The sequence below is a fragment of the Centroberyx affinis genome, unplaced genomic scaffold, assembly GCF_046629955.1.
Source record: "Centroberyx affinis isolate AG114_WGS23_722 - 3 ecotype Tasmania unplaced genomic scaffold, CSIRO-AGI_Caff_v1 ptg000102l_1, whole genome shotgun sequence".
Taxonomy (NCBI): Eukaryota; Metazoa; Chordata; class Actinopteri; order Beryciformes; family Berycidae; genus Centroberyx; species Centroberyx affinis.
Window position 1 is genome coordinate 647,048 of NW_027278804.1, and position 24,775 is coordinate 671,822.

General features: G+C 41.6%; 1 protein-coding gene across 1 annotated transcript in view; it reads left to right on the forward strand.

The window, feature by feature from the left end:
* The window catches only part of LOC139647843 (CUB and sushi domain-containing protein 3-like), a 221,515-nt gene that overhangs the window by 78,992 nt on the left and 117,748 nt on the right, over positions 1–24,775 (forward strand). Inside the window, 12 exon segments of the mRNA XM_071523829.1 lie at positions 12–206; positions 863–1,001; positions 2,078–2,265; positions 7,946–8,134; positions 10,709–10,825; positions 15,012–15,227; positions 16,702–16,890; positions 18,040–18,209; positions 19,971–20,127; positions 22,573–22,764; positions 24,485–24,525; positions 24,528–24,631. Of these exon segments, the coding sequence (XP_071379930.1) occupies positions 12–206; positions 863–1,001; positions 2,078–2,265; positions 7,946–8,134; positions 10,709–10,825; positions 15,012–15,227; positions 16,702–16,890; positions 18,040–18,209; positions 19,971–20,127; positions 22,573–22,764; positions 24,485–24,525; positions 24,528–24,631 (1,897 nt within the window).

The following is a 24,775-nucleotide window of genomic DNA, read 5'->3' on the forward strand; positions in this document are numbered from 1 at the left end:
CTCATTACAAGCGTTCGGGCGTAATGAGTGCCCTGACCCCGGCATCCCTTTGAATGCCAGGCGCTTCGGGGACAGTTTCCAACTGGGAAGCTCCATCTCTGTGGTGTGCGAGGAGGGCTTCATCAAGACGCAGGGGGCCGACACCATCACGTGCCATCTGGAGGAGGGCAAGGTGATGTGGAGCGGACTCATACCCAAGTGTGAAGGTACTGCACCGGCATAGCTAATAGCTGCGTGTGAATGGTGGATAGATAAGTCAGCTAATCTACTCATTAACTAGTTGGGAAGAGAGGGATAGAGGGAGAAAGAAAGCCTAGCTCTACCTAGCTCTGAAGGTGGTGTCACATATAATGTGCACCAGCAATGTTCAAATAAAACAAACAATAGGCTTTATTGGTATGAAAGTTTAGAACAATATTGCCAAAGCATTAAGATACAGAGTGTGTGTGCGTGTGTTTTTCCTCATACCAGACTGAGATGCGTATTTTACCTGAAAAGTTCAGCTTTTTAAAGAATATATGTCTCTCAAAAATGCAACACTGCATGATGTCGTTTTTCATTAACGTCAGGTTTGTGTCCATCCAAGCAGGGCCACATTTATCTTGCTGTGTCATTACCAGGTATTTCTTTAACCTCAACCCTTTTTGGACTCATCCAGACAGCTCTTTTCTTTCATTATGGTTTTTCATTTTGTTGTTGGTGCAAAAAGATTACTGAGTGGTGATGTCTGGAAAGCAACCGCATCTTTCCATCTTTCCACCTCTCCTCTCCTCTCCTCTCCTCTCTCCCCACTCTTCGACCTATTTATATCTTCATCCTCTTCATCCTCTCCCTCTCTCCTCCCACCCCTCTGCCCCTGCAGCTCCTTGCGGGGGCCACTACTCGGGGCCGTCTGGTGTCATCCTCTCCCCGGGGTGGCCGGGCTACTACAAAGACTCCCTGAGTTGCGAGTGGGTCATCGAGGCCGAGCCGGGACGCTCCGTCAAGATCAGCTTTGACAGGTCCGCATGACACCGCTGCAACAACTCAGCCGTGGAAATAAAGCTGCACAAACGCCCCCCCCCCCCCCCTCAAAAAAAAAAAAAAAAAAGATACAGACAAAAACGGAGACAGCAGACACACAGATGCGCAAAAACTGTATGTTAGCGCTCATGTACTTGTGTGTGCACGGGCAGGCACAGACATGCTCACACACACAAAATGAACATATGCACTTATACTTGCACACACACACACACACACACACACACACAAAACAGTCACCCTTAACCTTGGAAACCTTTGAGTCAGAAATAGAAAGTCAGAGGAGGTGGAATACAGACCTGGACCTAGTTTCCAAAAATTTTGAAAGCCTCAAGTAATTCTTTATTTCCCTTACTGACTCCTGCTCACTTTCCTGGAGAACTGTGAGAAAAAAAGTATTTTATTTCTTAGCCTAAAAAAAGATAAACCATTTTTGTTCATTTTTATAATCATTGCTTTCTCGCCGCTGTGACACACTGCTTTGCTTATGAATGTTTTGTGAAATGAGCCCAGATCTTTCCCCCCCTCCGGCTAGTTTATTTGTTTCGGCTCTTCGCATTGATGACATAGAGACATGTGGCTTTTCTCCCTCATTAACAATGTCTGATTCTTTTTTTTTTTGTTTCCCCACGTTACTGATAGAGATATTGGAACTTGGTGCTGATGTCACTCGTTTGATGATGTAGAGACCCGAGGGCGAGAGCAGAGCTATGCCATGTCAAATTTCTAAGAAACACATTGATCTTCTCTTTTCACAATAATTGGTGCAATTGCTGTGTGAGCTATTTCTCCTCATTTACTGTAATCAATTAGAACGGTTGCACTGTGGACAGAATAGGCAGAATGGCTTCGAACTGTCCAATCTGTCAAATTAGAGGTATTGAATTTGAATACAAATAATTGTGTAACTCTTTTTCTCCCTCTCTTTCACTCTCTCTCTCTTTCTCTCTCTCTCTCTCTCTCTCTCTCTCTCTCTCTCTCTCTCTCTCTCTCTCTCTCTCTCTCTCTCTCTCTCTCTCTCTCACCCTCTCTCTTTACTTTTAAACTATGCCAGGTTTCAGACTGAGCTTAGCTATGACTTCCTGGAAGTGCACGACGGCCCCAACCTGCTCTCCCCTCTGATTGGCTCGTTCAATGGCACCCAGGTTCCTCAGTTCCTGTTCAGCAGCAGTAACTTCCTGTATCTGCTCTTCACCACCGATAACAGCCGGTCCAACAGTGGCTTCAAGATCTTTTACGAAGGTAAGAGTACCAGTATGCTCCTATTTGCCTGTATGCACTACAAAACATATCGCTAGGGCCTATTAAACAGATAAGTTATGAATGCAAATTATATTTGCAATGATATTTAAAAGGTTTTAAAGTATTTCTCAGGGGAGCTGGGAAATTTTAATTGAATTTAAACTGGAAATGTCAAAGAAAGGCAAGAAAAAGGGCAAATGTCCAAGTGGGTGCCGGCTAATGACACCAGAGATCACAAGTGGCATCCTCTTCTTGTAACATTTAGATAGAGTAGTGTTTGCTAAACTATGTGTCAGGACCAAAACTGTGTTGAGGGCCTGCTTTGAGTGGGTGACATGACAAGAGCACCAGTGTTATTATAACAACTTGGCTGATGTTTTAATGAGCCTGGGTTCCCAGGGTGAGGCTACATTTATTCAATTTGGGTTCTGGGCTAAGAAACTGAAGAATTAGACTGCAGACATTTCAGCAAAGCTTTCTTCAGGCTGAGACCAAGGTCACCACTGCTAGTCTGAAGCTTGTGTTGGTAGAAATGTTCATTCATAATCTTACCTCCTAAATTAGTTGTATTACAGAGTGTTTTAACTTCAGTACAAACAGACTTAGAGTTACTTTAATGTATCGCCATGCTTCTGGCGTTAAAGTAGGTTACCAAATACAAGTTGATCCACAATTGTTGCAGTTTCAGCAGTAGCTTTAAAACCCTGCTGTTAGCAAGGCCTGTTGTGTGAGAGGTTAGAGGATGGCTTCCAAGGGAAAGAAAAGCCCAACCTTAGGACATAATCGCCCTTAGATCTTAATTAATGTAAGCTATTGAATATACCTTGTGCCAAGGATAGACTTAATCTAGGTTTAGTGAAACAGCTGAATGGAGAAAAATCCAAAACAAAGAACTGATTCAGGACTTTCCAAAGCGAGAACTATAAACAAACACAGAAGCAGAAAGAAGAAGAGCCCCATGGAATGTGGGATTTTTGTCAACAAAGAGCCAGGGCAAGTTGTCAGGAGCCATGATCCCAGAAGACGATCTGCCCAATGCCCTCGCCGGCTCCTCTGCTGAGGTATGGACTTGCCCCAAATCCCGCTCATTATTCCCGCTCCCCAGGCCCGCTCGCTCTGCTACCTGAATCCGTTCTTGCACTTTGCTGCACTTTGTCGGGGACAGTGGCAGCCTGAAGGTTAGAGAAGCTCGTTGGAGGAAGGCTGGCTTCGAGCAGTCAGACTGGCTGGGAAAATTGGCCAGGAGAAGAGAACTATCAGCTCTTAGCAGTACAGAAGCGAACACCCCGAATAACTACTGTCTGGGCGAGAGCTCCCTGTTCTCAGGGGATCTTGCGTTGTAAGCTTTTCTTTTCTTTCCACATTATTATGCATGGAGCGGTAGTCTTTGAAATGGCAAATAGAAAAGTATTCTGGATATAGAGTGATCCATTTCCACCATTGTTTGCACCAGCACCACTACCCCTGTCACTCAGACATGATTCATAAGACAGACTTCATTATTAGATCTGTATTATTGACTGAAAGTAGACCACAAGTGCCTTTGTCTTATTATGTTTCACTCTCAAGTGCATTTCTCTTTTGCTGATGAGGCTATCGAAAAGCAATAACAGTAAAATCATATTAGCTTCTTCCATTGCAATTTAGGACATATTTTATTGCTGAAACGCTTTGGGGAAACCCAGCCCAGTTCATTTGTAAAATTGGTCTTACAAAATAGTGCTATTGTGAATTATGTTTTGAATAAACCGTGGCAGAGAAACATTCCATCATTTCCTTTGTATGTAAAAGATGACAGGCATATCCAATTGCAACGAATACATCAACCTGTAATCCAATCATATGCCTACATATTCTATTTAAGTGGTTTTCTATAATGTCACTGATGGCCCTGTATTTTACATAATATTTTTTTGGTTGAAGGGATGGATGAAGGGGATGAAAGATCCTTGTTGACTGGGGCTTCTCGGTATTTTTTATTTAATTCCAAATTCTGGTGCTCTAAATACCACGAACAGCAGCAATGAATGCTCTATTTCTCTAACATTGTTAAACAAAATTCAACTGACTTTTCTTAAAAAAAAAAAAAAGGGTTAAAGGCAGTCTATGTACGAATTTCAATTTAATCTAACCAACAATCTTCTCAGTAGGTTAACAGATACTGTGGAGGGATGAACTTCTTATCTATTCATTTCCTATTTGTTTTGTTGTTTTGTGCCCTTTATTCAGCTCAGTGTATTTTTTATGGGCCGTAAAAAAGCTTCTCCCTTATGTTTGTAGCTATGCTGCACTGGTGTATTGGCAGGATGCTACTAACGTTATTAGCTTTTCATCTGTTACGTTAACCATGGCTAAGTTTAGCCGACATTTGCTAATTTGAGAAATTATGAATTGAAAACTTAGATTTGGTGTAGTTTATGTTTTATTCTGTATTTTCATCATCTGGTCTTCTGGTAAAAGCCTTGCCAGAGCACTTCAGTAATTGGTCAGTATAGTCTGCTATGAAATGTATTAACCTTGATGATAATAGTGTATAGTTCACAAGACCTAGAGTGTAACCCACTGATCCCCGGCCAGTACCGTTTCACTAGCTGTTGCACTTTGCACCATGTTTCCAGTAGGTGTAACATTATGATAGAAGTCATGCCACATCTGACTTGTGTTGCTAGAAGTCATCAGAATCAATGCTGAACTGTTTGAGAAATTGTTTGTGCATGTTTCACTCGGTATGGGGGTGTGTATGAAGCACTGTTTGGAATGGGGGTTGGGGGCAGGTTTTGTATTTAGTGATGACATTTATCTTTGCGCCAGGAGAAGGTGCTATTTTACATAAATCTTACATCATATACTGTACCTTTAATTCCACTCATGCTGGGCTCACAGCCGCTGATACCAGACAGACACCCCACAATGGACAGGAATACTATTTGCTGACATTTCCAAAGCCTTTGACTGGGTCAATCACGAAAATCTACTGCTGCCACAGAAATTGGACTGGACCCAGGTTTACTTTTTTGACAGCTACACCGCAGGAAGGAAACAAAGGGTGATGGCTAGTTGCTCATACAGCTTGCTTAATAAGCATTCTGAATTTGCATTTCTTTCTAAATCTATAATAGTATGAAATATGTTTATGGCTAAAGAGCAGTCCAGGGAGCTGGAGCTGGGTAGGGGTGTTCCCTCACCCCAAAGCTCTGCTTTTAATGATAACCTAGAGACTGGGTATATGGATGGTATAGAACTACCATGTTCAGGGCCTCTAACACTGAAGAACACACATCAGCGGACCAAGAGACAGGAGACTGGACTGAGGAAAGAACATGCTTTTGAATTTGAATATATCTTATTAAAGTTACCCATTGTGTCAAGTACAAAATAGTTTTCCCATCAACTCAATTGATTGGCTGACTAGATAGATGCAATGTCTGGTAACTCCCTAATCCTAATGTTCACTAATTTGTACTGCCATGCATGTGAAGTAGCTTGAGTCAGGGCTTGAAATAGCTGTATTTCTTCATTATCCTTGTCTGGAATAGACCTGATAACTGCTTACACAACTCAGTCCATGCCTCAAATCAGCATACTTTTAGTGCATCAAAAAAGAACAAGCAACCCTACTTGGAAGATGTCCAAAAAGCAGTCCTGGAAATCATAGGGAAAAATGGGGCCACCTCTCTGCAGCTTGCATCGCTGCAGATTAAGAGGGAGCCAGTACCACTACAACTGATTCCAGGAGCAACTCTCCTCCTCCCACCACCTAGAGCATCTAGTGTTTGACCTTCTCCCAGTGGGTGACTTGCTTAAATTTAACAAAGGAGAATAGCAGGGAGATGAAACATTGTTTTCTTTAATACCGGAAGAACCGGCGGCTCTATCAAGGTTGATGAGACAGAAACTGTCAAACATCACAGCAGCCAGACTCTGAATCATAAACTGCTTCTATAAACAGTGCGACAGTGAAGTTTTCTTGAACGTCTCAAATAACAGCTGCGCTATTGTGTGAAATGCCTCATTGTTTCTGTGCTGTATGTTTTGTCCATTTTAAAATGCCATGTATTTTTATTTTTTTTCGTTTTCTGTGTGATCGGTGAGTGTGAATTATTAAAGTCAAAGTCAAAGTAAATCTCTTACTTTGGAAAACTGCAACTTTCTTTCTCTATTATGTATGCCACCAGAAACCTACCTTTGTTATGATGATGGTAATGACATCAAAGGTTCTGTCAGCAGGGTTTTTTTGGTTTGAATGTGGCCTAGAAATTTTACTGTGATTGCAAAAATAGAATTGCCATTTCACGTTTCATGAATGCTGTATGACTTAAATACTTAAATACATGAATACTGTATGACTTATGACCTGTGTAGAAGACTTTCTGTATTACCACACTGTATAAATAGTTGAACATATTAAAGGATAGTTCTGTTTATTTTCAACCTGGGCCTTATTTTTTGATCTGATAAATTATTTTCCTAGTTTTTGCCATCATGACGATGGATTTTGTTCAAAATTGCAACACTTACTTCACTGTAGAGCTTGATGTACTTATGTACCTCCAGTTCACCGGAAACGCTGCTTTCCAACACACACCAAAAGGACCAAAGCAAACTCTGTAAAACAGTAGAACCAAAATGTGAAAAACGCGTCCTTTTAACACAATCACACTCGCACTGCAATGGGACCTGCCTACATCCGATTTCTGATTATCCATTGCCTGAAACTAGTGTATATTGTGGTATAAGATATAAGCAAGTAGATTAGATTAGCAGTAGACTCTGATGCTGCGTTCATGTCATATCCGATTATCTGTAAATCCGAACTGCAGACTGGGAAAAGCTGTTCACATCAACCTCTTAGTGGTAATTACAAGTAGGATAAATGGGATTTTTTTGCAGGCTCCGATGTCTCCCACATGCCATCGCAAATTGTGGAAGTGTATCAACACAAGCAGTAAACATAGTGGTGAATCCACTGATGTCAGCACTCTAAATAAAATAAATAATAAAAATAAAAAGTGGGAAATATCTGCTGTCATTTGTTTATGGTTGATTTTAGATGATTTTCAGAAATACAAATGATCTTGGATGAGGGTGTTCCAGCGTGTAAAACATGTAAAGAATGCTTTCAAACTGAAGCCGCAAAATCATGTTCTTCCGCTTCTTCCGATAACACAGCAGAAAACCGGCAGCCAGCAAAGTAAACATGGAGGTGTCTGAGCAGCATAAAAAAACTGAAATGTCAGGATAATTGTTAAATCGCAGCTATTGAAAGACATGTTCAACTGCAGTGTGAGTGTTATTGTGCTGAAAGGATGGGTCTTATCTTATCGCTTTTTGGATTCAGCTGTTGAATCTTGCTTTGGCCCTTTCGTTGTGTATTGTATGCATTCTCATGATAGCAAAAACTAGGAAAGTACAGCCCAGGTTGAAAAAAAAATTGAATTATCCTTCAACATCTCTCAGTAGGACATGATCTCATTTCTATTGGTAGAGTATTTCAACTATTTCAACATTCCTCTAAACCACTACAGTTCAAATGTCAAGGACTAGACTCCTGAAAAATGAGTCTGGACCCATTTCGTCCCCATAGATCTATATGCATGTCATTTTCCAATTCCAAAGCAAATAAATATAACATACAAAAAAGGATATTCAAGACATAATCCTTTGATTTTCCTCTCTGTAGTTGTCACGTTGGACACATACTCCTGTATGGATCCTGGCATCCCAGTGAATGGAGTCCGGTTGGGCCATGACCTGTCCATCGGCTCCACTGTGTCCTTCCAGTGTGACCCAGGGTACCGGCTGAGCCACGAGGAGCCACTGGTGTGTGAGAAGAACCACTTCTGGAGCCACCCGCTGCCTACCTGTGATGGTATGTGTATATCTACAATCTGCACATCCTTTGTATGTTTGATCGTACATTGGATGATATGTTCTTGTTCATTTTGGATGTTGAATGATGTAATAAATGCAAAAAAAATGGCATATTAAACATTTATTTTAATTGGTCAGCATGGGTTCCAGTAGAAATAATAGAAACATGGTCAGCAGTCTCATGCATGCAATCCATGATATTAGTCAATTCTTGTTATATTCTTTGGATGATTTTGGATGACAATGCTTTTAAAAAATAATAATAATAATTCATTTTTTCAGAAAACTCACTAATTGTTTTATCTATTCTATCTATTTATCTATTCCAAACTAGAATCAATTGGATTGACCCCAAAGTGCAAATCCCACCCTTGTTCTTGGGGCATTCTAATATAAATATTCAAAGTACTGAAATTATATAAATTTCATAATTGATTGGTTGATTGGATGTGCTGATTAGATTTTATACAGCGCTGTATTTTTGCTCGATTTATTTAGAAGAAATACGGCAAAAGAGAGCTTTTGTACCTATACACTAGTAGAGATATGACAGTGGTAAATGACAGTATTTTAGCCACAAATGCTTTTGGGAAGCTGCCACTAGTAACTGGCAAGAGGTTTCTAAAGATATATGGATTTGGCAAAAGGTAACAGGAGTCTTGCAGCAGCTGCTTCCATTGCCATATTTATTCGGAAGTCTCAAAACCCTGAAAAACAACATGGCCTGGTTGGCAGGAGGTAACAACACTCTTAAAGCATAAGCTACCATGGGCAGACAAAGCCCACAGCAGGTCTGACTGTGAACAGACACTCGTCAGAATGCTTTTCATTCAGCAAATACGCCCAGTCCGTGTCTGAACAGCTGACTCGGGGTGTCCTGAATCATGTAATACAGAGGAGAGATTATGCTGAACTTCAAAGCAGTTAGGTGCATGTCCCTGATATGAGCGATATCCCCGTAATCTCCCTCCATCCTTGGCCGCGTGTGTATAGTCTTGCTTTTTTGCGGTGTTCAGGTGTACGGCGAGGACAATTGCGGCGATTACTTCAGCGGTGTAAAAACCGTAAATGATCTCCCCCTCAGTTGCAGGATTATAACTAAGAAAAGGCATGCAAGGGCTGGCGGAAAGCACCAGAAGTTATTGTGTGTATGATGTAGTGTTGTGCAATGCAGCTCCATCCCAGTGGTTGCTCTGAAAATTCATCTTAAATCTTGGAGCATTTTGTGCCTAGGTGTGTGCCAGACAGGCGCCAAACGCCTTGGCCCTCTGCCCGTGCAGCCTCTAAAGTAGATCCTTCGCCAAGTGTACTCATCCACTTTTAATGACTTTATGTAATTTTGGCTCATTAATAAAATATTTGATATAATTTTGTTGGTGGGTAAGGATTCGGGCCTTGATGTGTTGTGCTAGCTGGAGGGCCCAAGGGTGGAAGGAGAGAGGAAAGGAGGGGGGGGGGGGGGGGGGCAGAGGGTGTACAGCTGTGGAGCCTCAGGCATCGCAGTGATCCTCCAAAACATCGCCTGACATTCATTACTTTGAAAATATGTACATGTACAAGAGTTCTACTTCTAATATTTGTCAACGAGAGCTGTTTTGAGGAAGGCATCCAAGCGTTTGGATGTAATGCCACCCTCAGGGCTTTCAGGGCCAAGAACACACACACACACACACCCACACACGCTAAAAAAAAACCACAAAGCATGTCAAATTTTATGAATGCTATATTTACAAAGCGGTGCCCTTTATGTGAAATGACCTTTTTGGGGCGAAGCACAATGACAGCATGAGAAACTGGTAGCAGGTTTGAACAATATCCAATTAGATCAGTTAGCCTTCAGACGGATCCGGCGTTAACCTCCTGGCCCCCAACAGCCAATGAGGGGAGTGCTTTATCTCATTAACTTCCTGTGATGCGATAAGGAGCTTCCTGGCAGTAAATTATGTCAATAGTCAACATGCGGAGAGTCATATCAATGAGGTGACAATTTGTATTTCTCCCTCAGACGCCATTTCCTTGTCACCCAATCAGTGACTCCCTTCACATGGTGAGCTGTAACAGGATTATCTACCCAACCTGACTGAAGAGTAGTGAGGCAATGGGACGACTGTTTATATGTGCGAGAAACTCCCAATCACTTTGAAGTCTCAGTCGAAATGGAACCCGATATTCTAATCCGCTTAACGTGCTTGGGTCAGGTCTTTTGTAATAAAAGTAAATTTAATGGTTTATTAGGTTTTCTGTAAACACGGACACTGTCCTCCAGTTTGAGATACCATAGGCGGGAGGAATGGATGGATGGATGAATGAATTAATGAATTATTTATTGGCCTGTTAGGTAGGGAGCTGGCCTGTTGGGCAGAGAACAAAAAAAACCCAAAAACATTGTGTTGGCAGAATTACAGGTACTTTATATGAATAGCAAGACAGGATGTGATATGACTGAGATACATTATTCATTAAAATCACTCCTCTGTCTTCAGGTGAAGGATTTATTGGCTCGTTTCAATTTTCCAATTTTTTCTTTTTTTCAGTAGCAATTATCATTCATTATCTCCCCCTTTCTGCTCAGCATCGTGCGGTGGGGATATTAGAGGGCCTGGAGGGATCATCCTATCTCCCGGCTTCCCAGAGCTGTACCCCAGCTCCCTGAACTGCACCTGGACCGTAGAAGTCAGCCATGGAAAAGGTAAGGAGAGTTTGCATTAAACCAGGGTATTTGAAACTGTGGGCTGGGGAGCCAAAATGGATTGTGGGGCCTATTGCATAACAAGGAGTCCATGCAGAACAAGAGAAGTAATAAGTTTCTGACAAACCGGGGTCCCAGGAGGAAAGAACACATTTCTTACTTTGGTCCCAGGCTGGTGAAGTTTAAGAACCCATACAATTATGAACCTGTGTAAGAAATTTGCTTTTTTGTTTAGTTTTGTGTTTTTTTTCTGCTTGGCCCATTCATATTTTTTTTATTTTTATTTTACTTGCACACACATAAAACTGCATAAAATCCAGATAATGAAAAAAATAAAAGATGTGACAGGAGAGGTAAAGAAGCCACAGGCTTACACAACGGACCTCCCCTCAACTTAAGGAGAAAAACAAACAATAACAAAAAACGAAAAAGAAAAAAAAGAAAAAAACTAAGCTAACATATGTACATATATACTGTATTATTACCCACATCAGTCAAGTCAAGTTTATGTGTATAGCCCCTAATCAAGTCTCAAGGAGTTTTACAATGCCCACATTATCACGCAATAAATGAAAAGACACCCTCCAACAGTTTCCCAGAAAGCTGCTACTTACAGAGGGACTATCCTCCTTAAAGTGTGCCAAGCATAAATATTATTTTACTTTAGGAAAGATAAATTAACAGCACTGGCTTTTTCTTTATCTTTGGCAAGCGGCCATAATATAAGCAGGGATAATACACTCTGAGGGGGGCAGTTATTGGAAAATTCACTGCGTATCATCCCTTACTTACAGCGTGTTCCAAGATCTGAGAGCTCAGTCTCAGTTGAAGCTCTTTTTTATCTGCAGTGCATCCACTTCATGGTTCGGTTAGTTGAGCGAATAGTTTACGTTGCTCTATGTATCATTTGGATGGCATTTACTTTTATCCTATTAGGACAAAATTGCATTTTATAAGTTTTTTTCACCCATGGTTCATTGAATGAACAGTTCTGAAATTGTATTTGCTCACCTGGTAAGCAACCTCTGATATTGCAGTTTTATTTGTGTAGTATTCTTTTATTTCATTAGTTTTATTTTATTAGCGCTGAATATGATCAGCAACGAGGTCCCCTTGACATTCTTATTCATTATCATTTGAAAAGCAAATTGATCTTATCTTAGTGCCCTAGCCTGCACTATGTTATATAATGTATCTGCTATATTTTCCCCTACCATATTTTTTCTAGTTGATAGTAAAATACCTCACAGAAGATTATCTAACAACTCTGTTTCCTCCTGGGTTCCTAAGGTGAAGTTTAAGACAATTTTACACCTTTGGTTGTTGAAGATGTATTTTATCCAACAGGCCTATCAGCGATCCTATCACTCTAAGCACTTTGACACCACAAGTACTAGTCCCGGTCTGTCTTAATTTCTGCCTTAAAGGTGTCCAATTTGTGCTCCACTCCTCCCACCAATTCTATCAGTACCAATTTCAGATGTTGATGTTTCTTCCTCCAAACACTTCTAAGGTGAGGCTGAAGGACAGTTCTTGGTCAGAAAAAAGTGGTATTGCACCTTGTATTTTCACATCAATTCCAACTGTAGAAAGTTAACTTATTCTCTGAAGGACAAGATGTTTTGGATGGTGCTCTAAGGCTATGATCATGAAACACAGCCAGCACATAAATGACTGTGTAAATTGTCAAAGCAAAAAAAAAGAAAAAAAAAGAAAAGTAAGCTTTCATATTCTACCCACGACTCTGTTCTGTGCTCCTGTCTCCGCACTCAGAGAATGTTCCATATAGAAAGTGATTAATGTCAGTAGAGCTGGTATTTGAATTGCAGAATTTTTAATTTATCAAGCTCATATTGAACTGTTGAATTAAAAAAAAAGAAAGTTGAATGAATGAGTTTAATTTGAATTGAATTTGTAAAGCTCTATTTGAAATTTAACATGGAACCTTACCGTTAGCAGGATATGAACCCGGGTCTCCACAGTGGTGGGCTAGTGTTTTTCTGCTAACTTTAAGCAATAATTTCTAATTCAGTTGTCCCAGTTCAAATACTGTAGGTTTTCCCAGTTCAAATTCAGTTTTCTTAATTCAGATTTCCCTTCCTGAGACAAACATCTGGGAACAAGGGGCTTATATTCCCTGAGTGTTGACTGGAAGGAAGCTACAGTGGGCTAACACTCTTCACTTAGCAGGGCCACTAGCCATGTGGCACTCTGCCTTGTTCATCTCTTCAGCTTGTGATTGAGTCTTACTATCCCCACCTGGTCAAAGAGCTGCAAATCTTGCCATTTGTTTTATATTATTGAACATCATATCAACTTGAGAAATCAAGCTAACATTAACTGTTGTCTAGAAACATAATAATGTGGCCTAGTTCGCAGTGGCTAGGCAGTGGTAGTTGGCTAACTAGCTAAATGGCAGCTAAATGTTTTAAAAAAAAAAGTGCTAATTGACATTTCTTCCAAATGAATTCTGTACTGTATCTCTCACTGTTGTGATTATGCATGCAACATCCAAATACGACTTGTTTAGAACAAGCTACACAACTTCATTGGCCTGAACCAAAATACAAATTCACAATACAAGAGTACAACAATACAAATACAAGATACAAAGAAATTTCCCCACACAAAAAGCAAATTAACCATGGCATATTATACATGCTTTTCAGCACTGCACATAGCAGGTCATTCACTTGGGTTATAGTGCATGTTCTATAAGTTTTTTATGCATGATTCTCACTATGTGGATTTCTTCATATTTCCTCATTCACTGCACTTGAAGCAGATGACACTCCCCATCAAGGGGTCTCTTCCTTGCTTGGAGAAATCTCTAAGTCTAAACCTCTTGCCATGTTTGTAAAAGTGAATTATGAATCTTTATATAATGGCCACTGATATATGTGCTGTTTCTTACCCTGTGGCTACTGACTGGAAGACAAATTCCCCATTGGGGATAATAGTCACTCTACTTTTACCAATCTCCTACGCTTATTGAAATATCTGGATGTCCCCTCAAGGGGAAGGTTCTTGATTAATTGATCATTTGCCTGTAATCTCTATAATAGAATTATGCAGTTTTCTCAGAGCACATTTTGTTATTTATTTTCTGTGGACATTTGGGATTTTCCTTATCAAGAGAGCCAAAAGTGTCACAGGACATTATAGATTTATAACAACGCAGATTCAACAGATGGCATGAAAATGGCTGCGCTTATCATACTGAAACACGGCCAACTGGCCATCATGGTAGAAATGTACCATAGTTTGCTAACAGAAAGTTAAGATTGATGTCAAAGACAAGAGACAATCATTTCTGCCTACCATTATGACATGATGGCCCGCTCTCTTCCATCTAAACTGCCTCCTGTCACCTCACTGGGGGTGTGTTGTTTTCAGGGTTACAAGTTTCACCGAGTGGGCGGATTTGGAGGTGGGAGAAGTCTCACTGACCCTGCTTGCACTGATTGATGGAAGGGCCGGGCCACACCTCCTCATTTACATACAGCTTGAAAATTGAAAATGAAAATGGCAATTGGAAAAAGCCTATTAGGATGTGTATACTGTTATATGATGTTGCATTTATTTTCATGAATCCTCCCCCTCACATTTTATTTCCACTCTTTGAGCTAATCAGATTTTTGTCTGCCTCCTTTCCTGCCCTTGCAATATTTCCTGTACAGATATTGGTCTACTTGTAATTACCTTTAGTGTAATCACCTGTGGGGCTTTTTATTCCCCTTGGATTGTACATAATATTGTCCTTTTCTATTGTTCATTATCTGATGAAGGTTGCCTAGACCGAACCGTTATGGTTTTTAACTGATAAATAGTGATCTATTTTTGGATATATCCTTGTATGCATTTTTGCATTTAGGTAGCATCTCTTCTCTTGTTGCTGGAGCACGGATCTCCCTTACACTGAATTGGACGAATTAAATCCTAAAACTTAAATTCAATACTAATCACATTCAATTTCAAATTGTGCCTTATAAAATACATTTTTGAATTCATTTATTCAGTGATTCCATGTTTTGAATTCAGCGGTTCGATATGAGCATAACATTCGAATTTATGCAATTCAAATACAATCTCTGTTGGCACTAATCTCTTTCCAAAGTTCGAGCCCTGATGTTTCTTATTTCTTTAGCACCTTCTAACCCTGGGGCGTCTTATTCTCCCCTCCAAGGTGTCCAGTTCACTTTCCACTCCTTCCACCTGGAGGACCACCACGACTACCTTCTGATCACGGAGAACGGCAGCTTCGCCCAGCCGCTGGCCCGGCTCACGGGCTCCGAGCGGCCCGCGCCCGTTAACGCCGGCCTCTACGGGAACTTCAAGGCCCAGCTGCGCTTCATCTCCGACTTCTCCATATCACTGCAAGGATTCAACATCTCCTTCTCGGGTAGGGAGACGGCAGAGGGTCGCGTGGGAGGCAGGGAGGGAGGCAGGGAGGGAGGCAGGGAGGGAGAGAGGATTAGTGGGGGAGCCGGGGCGGAGGGGGCGGCAAGGGGAGGAGCAAGGATCACTGAAAGTGTGGAAAGCAAAGGTGAAAGACGGCATTACAGACGGCGAGAGAGAGAGAGAGAGAGAGAGTGCCGGCACGTGCGATGATGAGATCAAAAGTGCTAAGCTTCTCTAAAGCGTGCATAAAGTAACATGCTAGGAGTGATTTGTCGGTCAGAACGGGAGCAGGCTTAAGGCAGACCGTGCCTCGGGCTGCACCGATCAGAGGAGGATAATTAAGAGACAGCGAGGTCACTAAGGTAGAGGGTGTCTGCCTGTGATGGGAATGATCATCAAAAGCGTGCCATGTGGGTGAATATCCCCAGGACGCCGAGCGGGAGGGATGTAGAAGTGTGTGGGGAGGAAGAGCGGTGGTGGTGGTGGTGGTGGTGGTGGTGGTGGTGGAGCTACAGGAAGAAAGGGGCCCTCCAATACAGGCACAGAGGAATGGAGAAACAGAGAGAGAGGTGGGGATGGGAGGCAGAGGGAGGGGAGGTACAGGGAGAGAGAAGGGAGATGAGACAGATGGTGATGGTGAGTGAGCAGGGGGGGTGATGGAGAGGGCGGAGAGAGAGAGAGAGAGAGGGAGAGAGAATACGAGAGAAACATAGTGAAGTAGAAAGAGTGAGAGAGGGGGGCTGCTTCATGAGCAGTCTGGCTAAATGTTTGCCTGCTGTTCGCTGAAGTGAAGCATAACTTGTGCAGCCATGAATATTCATGAAATTATCCGATAAAGTTTGTGTGTGTGTGTGTGTGTCCTTGCGTGCTCTGTAATTAGCATCTATAGATTGCCTGATTAGAATTCAGTTTTTAACCTTTTTATGACCTTTTGATGAAAAATTGTCAATTTTGTCAAGCGACACCCTGCGTTAAGGGTGCTGGTGTAAGTTTTCTCTGTGCTAAAATCAATATAAAGTTGTGCACACTGCCAGATACAGACCAGGGCATGAATAATGTCAGTAATAAGACCTTTTTCCTCTTTTTGTCTTTGAGTTGCATCTATATCACAAATGACAAAGCTACCAACAGCCTATGTATAACAATATGGCAGCAGGGTGGCCTACTTTTTAGAGAGCCTGTCCTTCATCCATCATTCTAAGTTCAAGCTCAGTGTTGGCAAGTATCCGCCCTGCTGAAGTGTCCTTGAGCAAGACAATTAATCCGTACCAGCTCCGATGTTCTGTAGCTCACCCTGACCTCTGACCTCCCTTGGAAGGAGCAAGAGAAAAGTTAACTATCACAAAATAATATGATAATGGTGCATTAATAATATTTTGTCCTTGGTCAGAACAAATTTGTCTTAGGTGTGACTGGATCCAATTTTGTTCAGAAGATGATATTTTCGCTATCGCTTTTGGCTCGTTTATTTTCAGAGTATGATCTTGAACCTTGCGAGGACCCCGGGACTCCCCGGTTCGGATGGCACACGGGCGCCAAATTCGGAATAGGCGACTCGCTGGCGTTCTACTGCAACACCGGCTATCGCCTGCAGGGGGCCAGAGAGATCGTGTGCTTGGGAGGTGGCCGCCGCATGTGGAGCGCCCCTCTGCCAAGGTGTGTGGGTACGTGGTCAGCCGCTTTCATTTCGCTTTCTTTCCTCTTTGTCTATATATTGCAGGATTTACGCTGTCAGCTAACATCAGGTTTTCCACCTATGCGATGCAGATCTGAACTTATTAGTGTCTACACATTAAGGAACTCCATGGAATTGGATTTTCTTAAGTAGACAGCAATTAAAAGATCAGACCTGTGTTAAATACTGATTTGAGCTGCTGGAGTAAATCTAGCCCAGGAGATCTCTTTTCCACTAAAGGGTGCACCAGGCCTGGACAGGGAGAGTTCATTACTTCTGCAAACTCATTTTTCCCCCTAGAGAAACTTAATTTGATTACTTGCACATCTTAAGAGCTGACTCCAGAGATAATTTTGCAGCAGAGGCTTCGTGTCATATAAACTAATAGTCCCATCAGACCCCATGATGGAGTGCTTTATGCATGGGGTTTACTAACCCCTGGCCCTGGCACGCCAATTTGGCCCTGTGGTGGAAAAGGACTGCTATGACGGCATGAATATTAGAAGACAATAGGGCTTGGAAACAAATAGCAAAAATATTTATGCAGTGCTTCTAACTTGTAGCAACTCACTTGCATAGTTAATGACTTTTAGAATATGCATGCTCATGTTTTGAGGGAAAACAAATAAATTGCAGTTGTGTCATGTTTTGTTTGGTATACATAAAACATGCAAGGAACCGCACAATACTTATTATCTCGATGTCCCTCCTGTCCTAAGTCCATAATTTGCTTTTGGCTTGTTGATTCAGAACAGTTCATTTTGGAAAGTAATCCTCTACCGTTTTGTCCTGGCATGGTGCAAGAAAGCCAGTGGGGTAAATCTACAAAATGAAGCCTGTAATGATTTTATACTGAGCGGTTAATGCTGCGCTCAACATTTCACAATATGTCAGTGCCAGTTGATAACGATTATTATGATACTAAAACAATAAATGCAAGGGACACTTGAATGAATTAGTAATTATGATTATCCAAATAAGGCATTAGAATTACCTTTATCTCTTCAGTAACATGCTAATGCACCAGTAAAGTCTATTCATTTCAGTTTTTCCAAGCCTAATTGATGCAGCTCTTGGTATGATTGCTGTTGTGTTATGTAGCTGATTCTGTCTCATCTTTGTGTCTCTCTTCTTGCAGCGGAGTGTGGATCAACAGTCTCCAACAACGAGGGAGCCCTTTTGTCGCCAAACTATCCAATGAACTACGACAACAGCCATGAATGCGTGTACAGTATTCAGGTCCAAACAGGCAAAGGCATCAACATCACCGCCAGCACCTTCCACCTCGCGCAAGGTGACATCCTCAAGGTAAATGCACTCTCCCCTTTTTATTGACAGAAAATAGATTACCACCAAATAAAGAGAGACCTTGTGCTGAGAACGGCGTGGAATTAGATTTGTGCTACTTTTTTAAAAAAGAATTAAAGATGAAAGAAACGGGGCATCCTCTGGTGCTTTTCATTACATAAAACATGGGAAAACAGAAAAGAGAAAAAAAAAAGAGCTTTGTGTGCCATTTTACACGTAAAGCACCAGGCAGAATACAGAATTGTTGTTCCATGGATGTCAGAGCAAAGGTCAAACAGCAGCAGCAGCATCCCTTTGGGAAGTTGGGGATTTATTGCTTTGCTCAAGGGCATTTCAACAGTTGTGGTGAGTACCACAAATGACTCCCTAGTCCCGGGTTCGCAGCTGGAATCCAATCTTCTTTGAATGCAGATGTCTTGTTAGGTCTAATCCTCCAATTAACAGAGCATACTACTGCCGGTGTTTCTAGTAATGGAGTTGTATCAGCAGTAATCTCAGAAACTAAGGGCAAATCCCTTTACTTGGTTGCACTTGGTCATTTTGTGAACATCTCAAATGTGGAGAAGGCATGCTTGGAAAGCTAAATATACTTGAGTAGAAAATAAAAAAAAATAGAAATGGAGAGTGGCCTTGTAGTATTTCAAAGGAAGAGCCTGGAGCCTTGTATTTCATTTCTCATCATTGTACTTCATTTCATGTAATTCAGGAAAGATTATATGTACCTTAGGAGACTCATACTTAAGATTTGGAGCTTCAACAACGGATAACTTCCATTAGAAGCGAGGAGCCGAAAATGTCTGTGTGATTCAAAAAGATAGTACAACAAATTAAAGATTAAAAACTACTGAATCAAGAACATTCAGTAGTTGGTTAATAATTACTGTTTAATCCAAGACATAATGACGTCGACCTCAAACAGACACTGTTAAAACTATTTTAGTTTTAGTTTCCTAGAATGAAACTGTAAATTACATGAGCAAACTAAAATAATTTAAAGCAGTCATCCATATTTGAACCATGTAAAATAATGGATACTTCTCTGATGTTATTTCTATCATTAGAGCCTCTGTACACCTGGATATTCTTGGTGATTTTTATGTTATCTATAACAAAGGACACAAACTTTTTGTCATTTCTTCATGGCTTGTGTCCCATTCCGATCTCACACAATGAGGACCCACGCAATGCTGCTTCCCGTTTGTCCTTCAACAGATTTTGTTGTTTAATAGATTGGATGAAATGAATAGATGCGAATAAAGTAAAAAGCACAGTTATTCTTCCAGACCTCTAAAGCACTCTTTTGTCAGTTTGAGTTCACGAACCCCGCCATCTGTCAGCTCTACGGATGCACAGTGCCAAATCAATGGGAAGAATTATGCTCAATCCAATCTCAATTTGCTCATTTTGCGTCAGTCTTGCAATAGAGGTGCCATATAAAACAAAGGATATACAGTACTCATAGCTGCTCTTTAGTCATGGCTTATTAAAGCTATAAATATACCGCTTCCCTTTCTTCAGTATTGATATGTAATACTTTATAGTGCTATTCTTTACCATTTTATAGTAGAGTAGGTAGTTCATCCTCTATCAGCATGTTAGAGGTGATGAAATAGAATAGAGAGAGATATCGCAATTAAATGGGATTGTAAGCCATGCAGCCGTAGTACAACTTTCCACTTAAAGACTATATATTAACCATGCGACTCCCCGCCCGTTTTTTTAATGAAACTCCCCATCGTGCTCCTCTCCATCTCTGACCAGGTGTATGACGGCCGGGACAGCGCAGCCCCGGTCCTCGGCACGTACACGGGCACGGCGATGCAGGGCCTGTCCCTCACCAGCACCTCCAACCATCTGTGGCTCGAGTTCTTCTCTGACCAGGAGGCGACCGCAGCGGGGTTCCAGCTCATATACTACAGTAAGTTACATTTCATTTGCCCCGGGGGGAGAGGAGGGGAGGAGGGGAGGGAGGGGGGGGGGGGCTAAAGCTTTTCCAAATGAGTGGATTAAGCCTCACTTCAGGATCAAGAGGCAGAATTTAAAAGAAATTTTAATTGACCCTCACCCTGCTTCGCTGTGTCTTTCCCTGTCAGGGTATCCATTAAACACAGCATGGCGCTTCTGCTCCATTCCTGTAGGAAAATTAGCTTCTCTCTTTCCTATTTCTCTCTCTGTCCCTTTCTCTCTCTCTCTCTCTCTCCCTCTCTATCTGTAAATCCCTCTTCCCTCTTTTCCTTCCCTCTCCGCTGCTGCAATTAGCATCTGCGCCTGCCTAACCGTACCTTGTTAAAACAGGTGAATTATTGTTTGGATTGTTTGAAGTCGAGGGAGGGTTTGTGTGTACGTTTGCATGCGTTTGTGTGTGCACTGTATATAGTGTGTGACTGTACATATGTGTGAGTGCGCGCGCATGTGTATGTATTGAAAGTTTGGGTCATTGCAGTAAGTGGGCCAGTAATAGATGGGTTTTGTTTCTCCCCCTAATTGGCTTGCTGACTGTGTATTGTTGGTAACTGTTTCTAATCCATTACTGAGACGAGAGAAATGTTTTGGTGACACTGCATTTTGCAGTCCAATTTAAAGTGTTTTTGTGTTTCACCTGCGATTGAGCTCTCTGAGAATTTTTTTGTCTTCCAGTGGGTTTTCTAAGGTAGAATTCAACAAAGATGGTAAGAATGGCAAAGGTGGCAAAAGTTATTAGCTAACTTACAGTTACTAATAGTGGGTACTGGGTACTAATAAATCTACACTGGTAACAGGGATGCAGCGATACCACTATTTCAATGCCGATACCGATTACGAGTACGAAAATGTAAGTATCGGCCAATACCGAGTTCTGATCCAATCCATTACCTTTACTGAACAGTGCAGGCTTACTTCCTTAGTTTGGGGTCAATGGACAAAATTATTGAGATAAAATCCTTGTTTTTCCCACCATTTGAGAAATACAGGTTTCCATGTGCCACAAATTAAAAAATAAAAATAAAATCAAGACAGTTCGCTTTTATTTCTTACATGTTACTCATGGCTTTGGGTATTGGATTTTTGTCTTGGGTAAAATCTCTGATATCAGTGCATCCCAACTGGTAATTTTAGCTAATTTTAGGACTATACCTATCTTCCAGGTAACTAGACTGATATTAGTTCAAATGAAATGATGGTTTTGTTAATGTGCTGCAGTTCGGTGTTGCAGATCCACTGTGAGAGGTTTTGATACTAATAGACACAAGTAATAGTAAAGTGTACAGTAATCAGGAAAGTGTGTACTCATTTACAACAACTAAATAAATTGCCGTCGGCATCTGAATGCAACCACAATTAGTTCAGAGGAAATTATGGCTTAATTACAAGCTGCCTTTTGAATTATAGAATTGCCCATAATTAAGTATCACATAATTAGATTTCAGCTCCAATTTTTCCAAGGATGTGTACAAGGTAAATAGCAGAATGTAAACTAGCAGGCTTTATCTAAAGGCATGGTCTTTATGTGGTCCTTTCAGCCAGAATGAATAGGCCTTTTGAGCTGGAGAGGTTTGACTGATGTGTGAACAGCGAGGAGGGCAAGGCGGAGGCGTGGCGCAGTGTGGTATAGGCGGCTTAAATCTTGTCGGAACATGAAATCTGACCATGTTTTCATGACTCTTCTACCAAAAGTGCTGAGGTAATTTTCTAAATGTGAGCAGTAACTGTTGGAGATTTATACTGGGCATGACTCTTGTAATACTACCGTAACATCTGGCATGGGCAGGGGCCTCGCTGTGAGAAGAGAGCATAAATCAGCGCCGCCAGGTTTATGTGCGGCCGCCGCTGCCGCATAGCAGAACACACTTACATTTACTACCTGAGCGAGAGGAGAGGAGACAAAGGCCACGGTCAAGATCAAACATGCCGAGTTCAAGAGTTATTGGAACATTCTCTTGTTTGTGGCTTGTTTATTTTATTTTATTTTATTCCTTTTTTTTATCACCCCAAACTGTTATGAGCGGCTGCGCTATTTCTCAATCCTGGTAAATGTCCACACTCAATTGAACACTTAATTGTGGAAGGTCTAATTGTGCTCTCTGTCCAGAAAGAATCTTTTACTGCCAAGTAATATAATGGGACTTTAAGTCCAATCCTCATCTGTGCTCAACCGGACATTAATTCCCAAAGCTCAATCAATATGTCTTTACAATGCGGATAAATGGGAATATGGCATCGGTTTACAATATGGCTGCTCTCCAGTGGACTTTGTTTTAAACGCTGACAAGCAGTTCTCTGTTTGTGTGTGTGTGTGGTCTTTGGGACTCAAAATGGTATAAGTCATTCTTAAACCCCTGTTCCCCTCCACTCTCTCCTCCTTCCCCTGCTCCTCCTCCTCCAGGTTTTGAGCTCTCCCACTGCGATGATCCAGGCGTGCCGCAGTTCGGTTTCAAAGTCAGCGACCAGGGTCACTTTGCTGGTAGTGCCATCACGTACGGCTGCGACCAAGGTTACACCCTGCACGGCAGTGGCATACTCAAGTGCATGACTGGGGAGAGAAGGGCATGGGACAACCACCTCCCGTCATGCATAGGTAATCCTGTCTCCCTTTGTCAACCTGCTGTCTCTCTCTCTCGCTCTGTCTAGCTCTCTGCCCCGCTCTCTCTCAGACACCCCCCCTCTGTCTCTGTCTCTCTCTCTCCCTCTCTCTCTCTCCCTCCCTCCCTCCCTCCCTCCCTCCCTCCCTCCCTCTGTGGTAGCTTATATTATTATTCAGTCCAGGCACACTGTCAACATTGCTATGCTCGGTGTTAATCCTACGGATTTAGTCCTACATGATTTCCACTTAATTGAACTGTGTTGAAAGAAAATACACGGCTTGTCATTTTGTAAGAGAATACAAATGCCTCTGATGTTTTATTGTGAATCATTGATCTCCATGTGTGTTCCTGATGCAAAGCTAGCTTTATAGATTCAATAAGAGCACTATGGTGAAGCAATTTGGAAGACTATTGAGTTTTCACTGTGTTGTTCTTTTGCCCTGGCTCTGTTTCATTTCTGTGTAATTTAGATGTTTTTATTCGCAGGCCATTGATCAGTGTTTTTCTGGATGGAAAGGTGCATAATTATCAGATTATTCACAGAGGTTAGCAGATTGAGTTATGGACATGATGTACAGTTTAGGTTGTGCTTTCATATTCAGCACATGTTGTGACAGAGAGACGGAGAAATGATAAAGCTATTACCTGCACATTGCTAGAGTCTAGAAGGTGTTGTGAAGCAGTGTCTGTCGCTCGATGTCTAGCGGTGATGGATTAGGGTAAAAAATGATTTACAAATTCCGGACGTGTGCAGAATTGCACTTTAAATGCCAGCATGTCCTGTTGCCTTTTTCAATGAAACGTGTGTTTCTTCCTTTTCAGAAAAAGGGCGTCAGTTTGGCACTGCGGCATGTTCGGTATGATCGCAAACGTAGATCACAAAAAAAGGCACTTAATCATTCTATTGATTAACTGTTCAACAGAGCTGGATCATTGATTGGTCAATATTAATAGTCAGCCCTGTATCTGTGAGTTGAATGTGAAATGGGATCTCCAGCCATTTCTCCAGGGCCACATCTCCAGGCTCCTGTCGAGGAGTCTTACATTTGCCTGGTGTTAGGATACTGATTATAGTCTACCGCTGTGGCCATCTAATGTAATTTTCCCATTAATTAAGTGCCGTTTGTTCTGTAATATAGATAGCTAGATGATAACCAGGGGAGAGACAACATAGATTGGATGATAAGATATTCCTTCAGTCATTAACATTTGTAGCAGTGTCCTTCCTGCAGTGCAAGGCCCAGCCTATATATTCTGTGGACACAGTCTTTTTAAAGTTAATTAATGGCATCATTAGGAGGCATACTTGGAGACAAAACAAGTTTTGCATCCCTAAGTATCTCCGGCCAGGCAGGAAGTCCTTGTTTCAGTCCCATTACCTGTTAGTGGAAAACAAAGAGAAAAAGTGCTCATTTCCAGCAAGACTTTAACTGCTGGTCATTAGTACTCATTGTAGACTCTGGGCTGCAGCGGCTCTGCCCGGACTCTGTCAGCATGTTTTCTGTTCTTGGTGTCGATGTATGTGCATATGCTTGTGTGTGTGTGTGTCTGCATTTTCTGTCCATTCTTTTTTGCATATTCATTTTGATTGGAGTTTTGGTTTTTACTGATGTTGTTGACAAGTCAGTGTTTTGTGTATTTGTGTGTGTGTGTGTGTGTGTGTGTGTGTGTGTGTGTGTGTGTGTGTGTGTGTGTGTGTGTGTGTGCGCGCAGCGGAGTGTGGTGGCAGTTTCAAGGGTGAGTCCACAGGGCGTATCCTCTCTCCTGGGTATCTATCCTCTCTCCTGGGTATCCCTTCCCTTACGACAACAACCTGAGGTGCACCTGGACCATTGAGGTCAACTCTGGCAACATCGTCAGGTAGCTCACAAGTTGCTGATATATTAAAATTAAATATTTAAATTTATGCATGTATACAGTATGGATGAAAAACTATGTTATCTTTTTTTGTTGTTTTTGTTTTATATAACTCCAAACCATTTAACATAACATTTTAGCAAATGA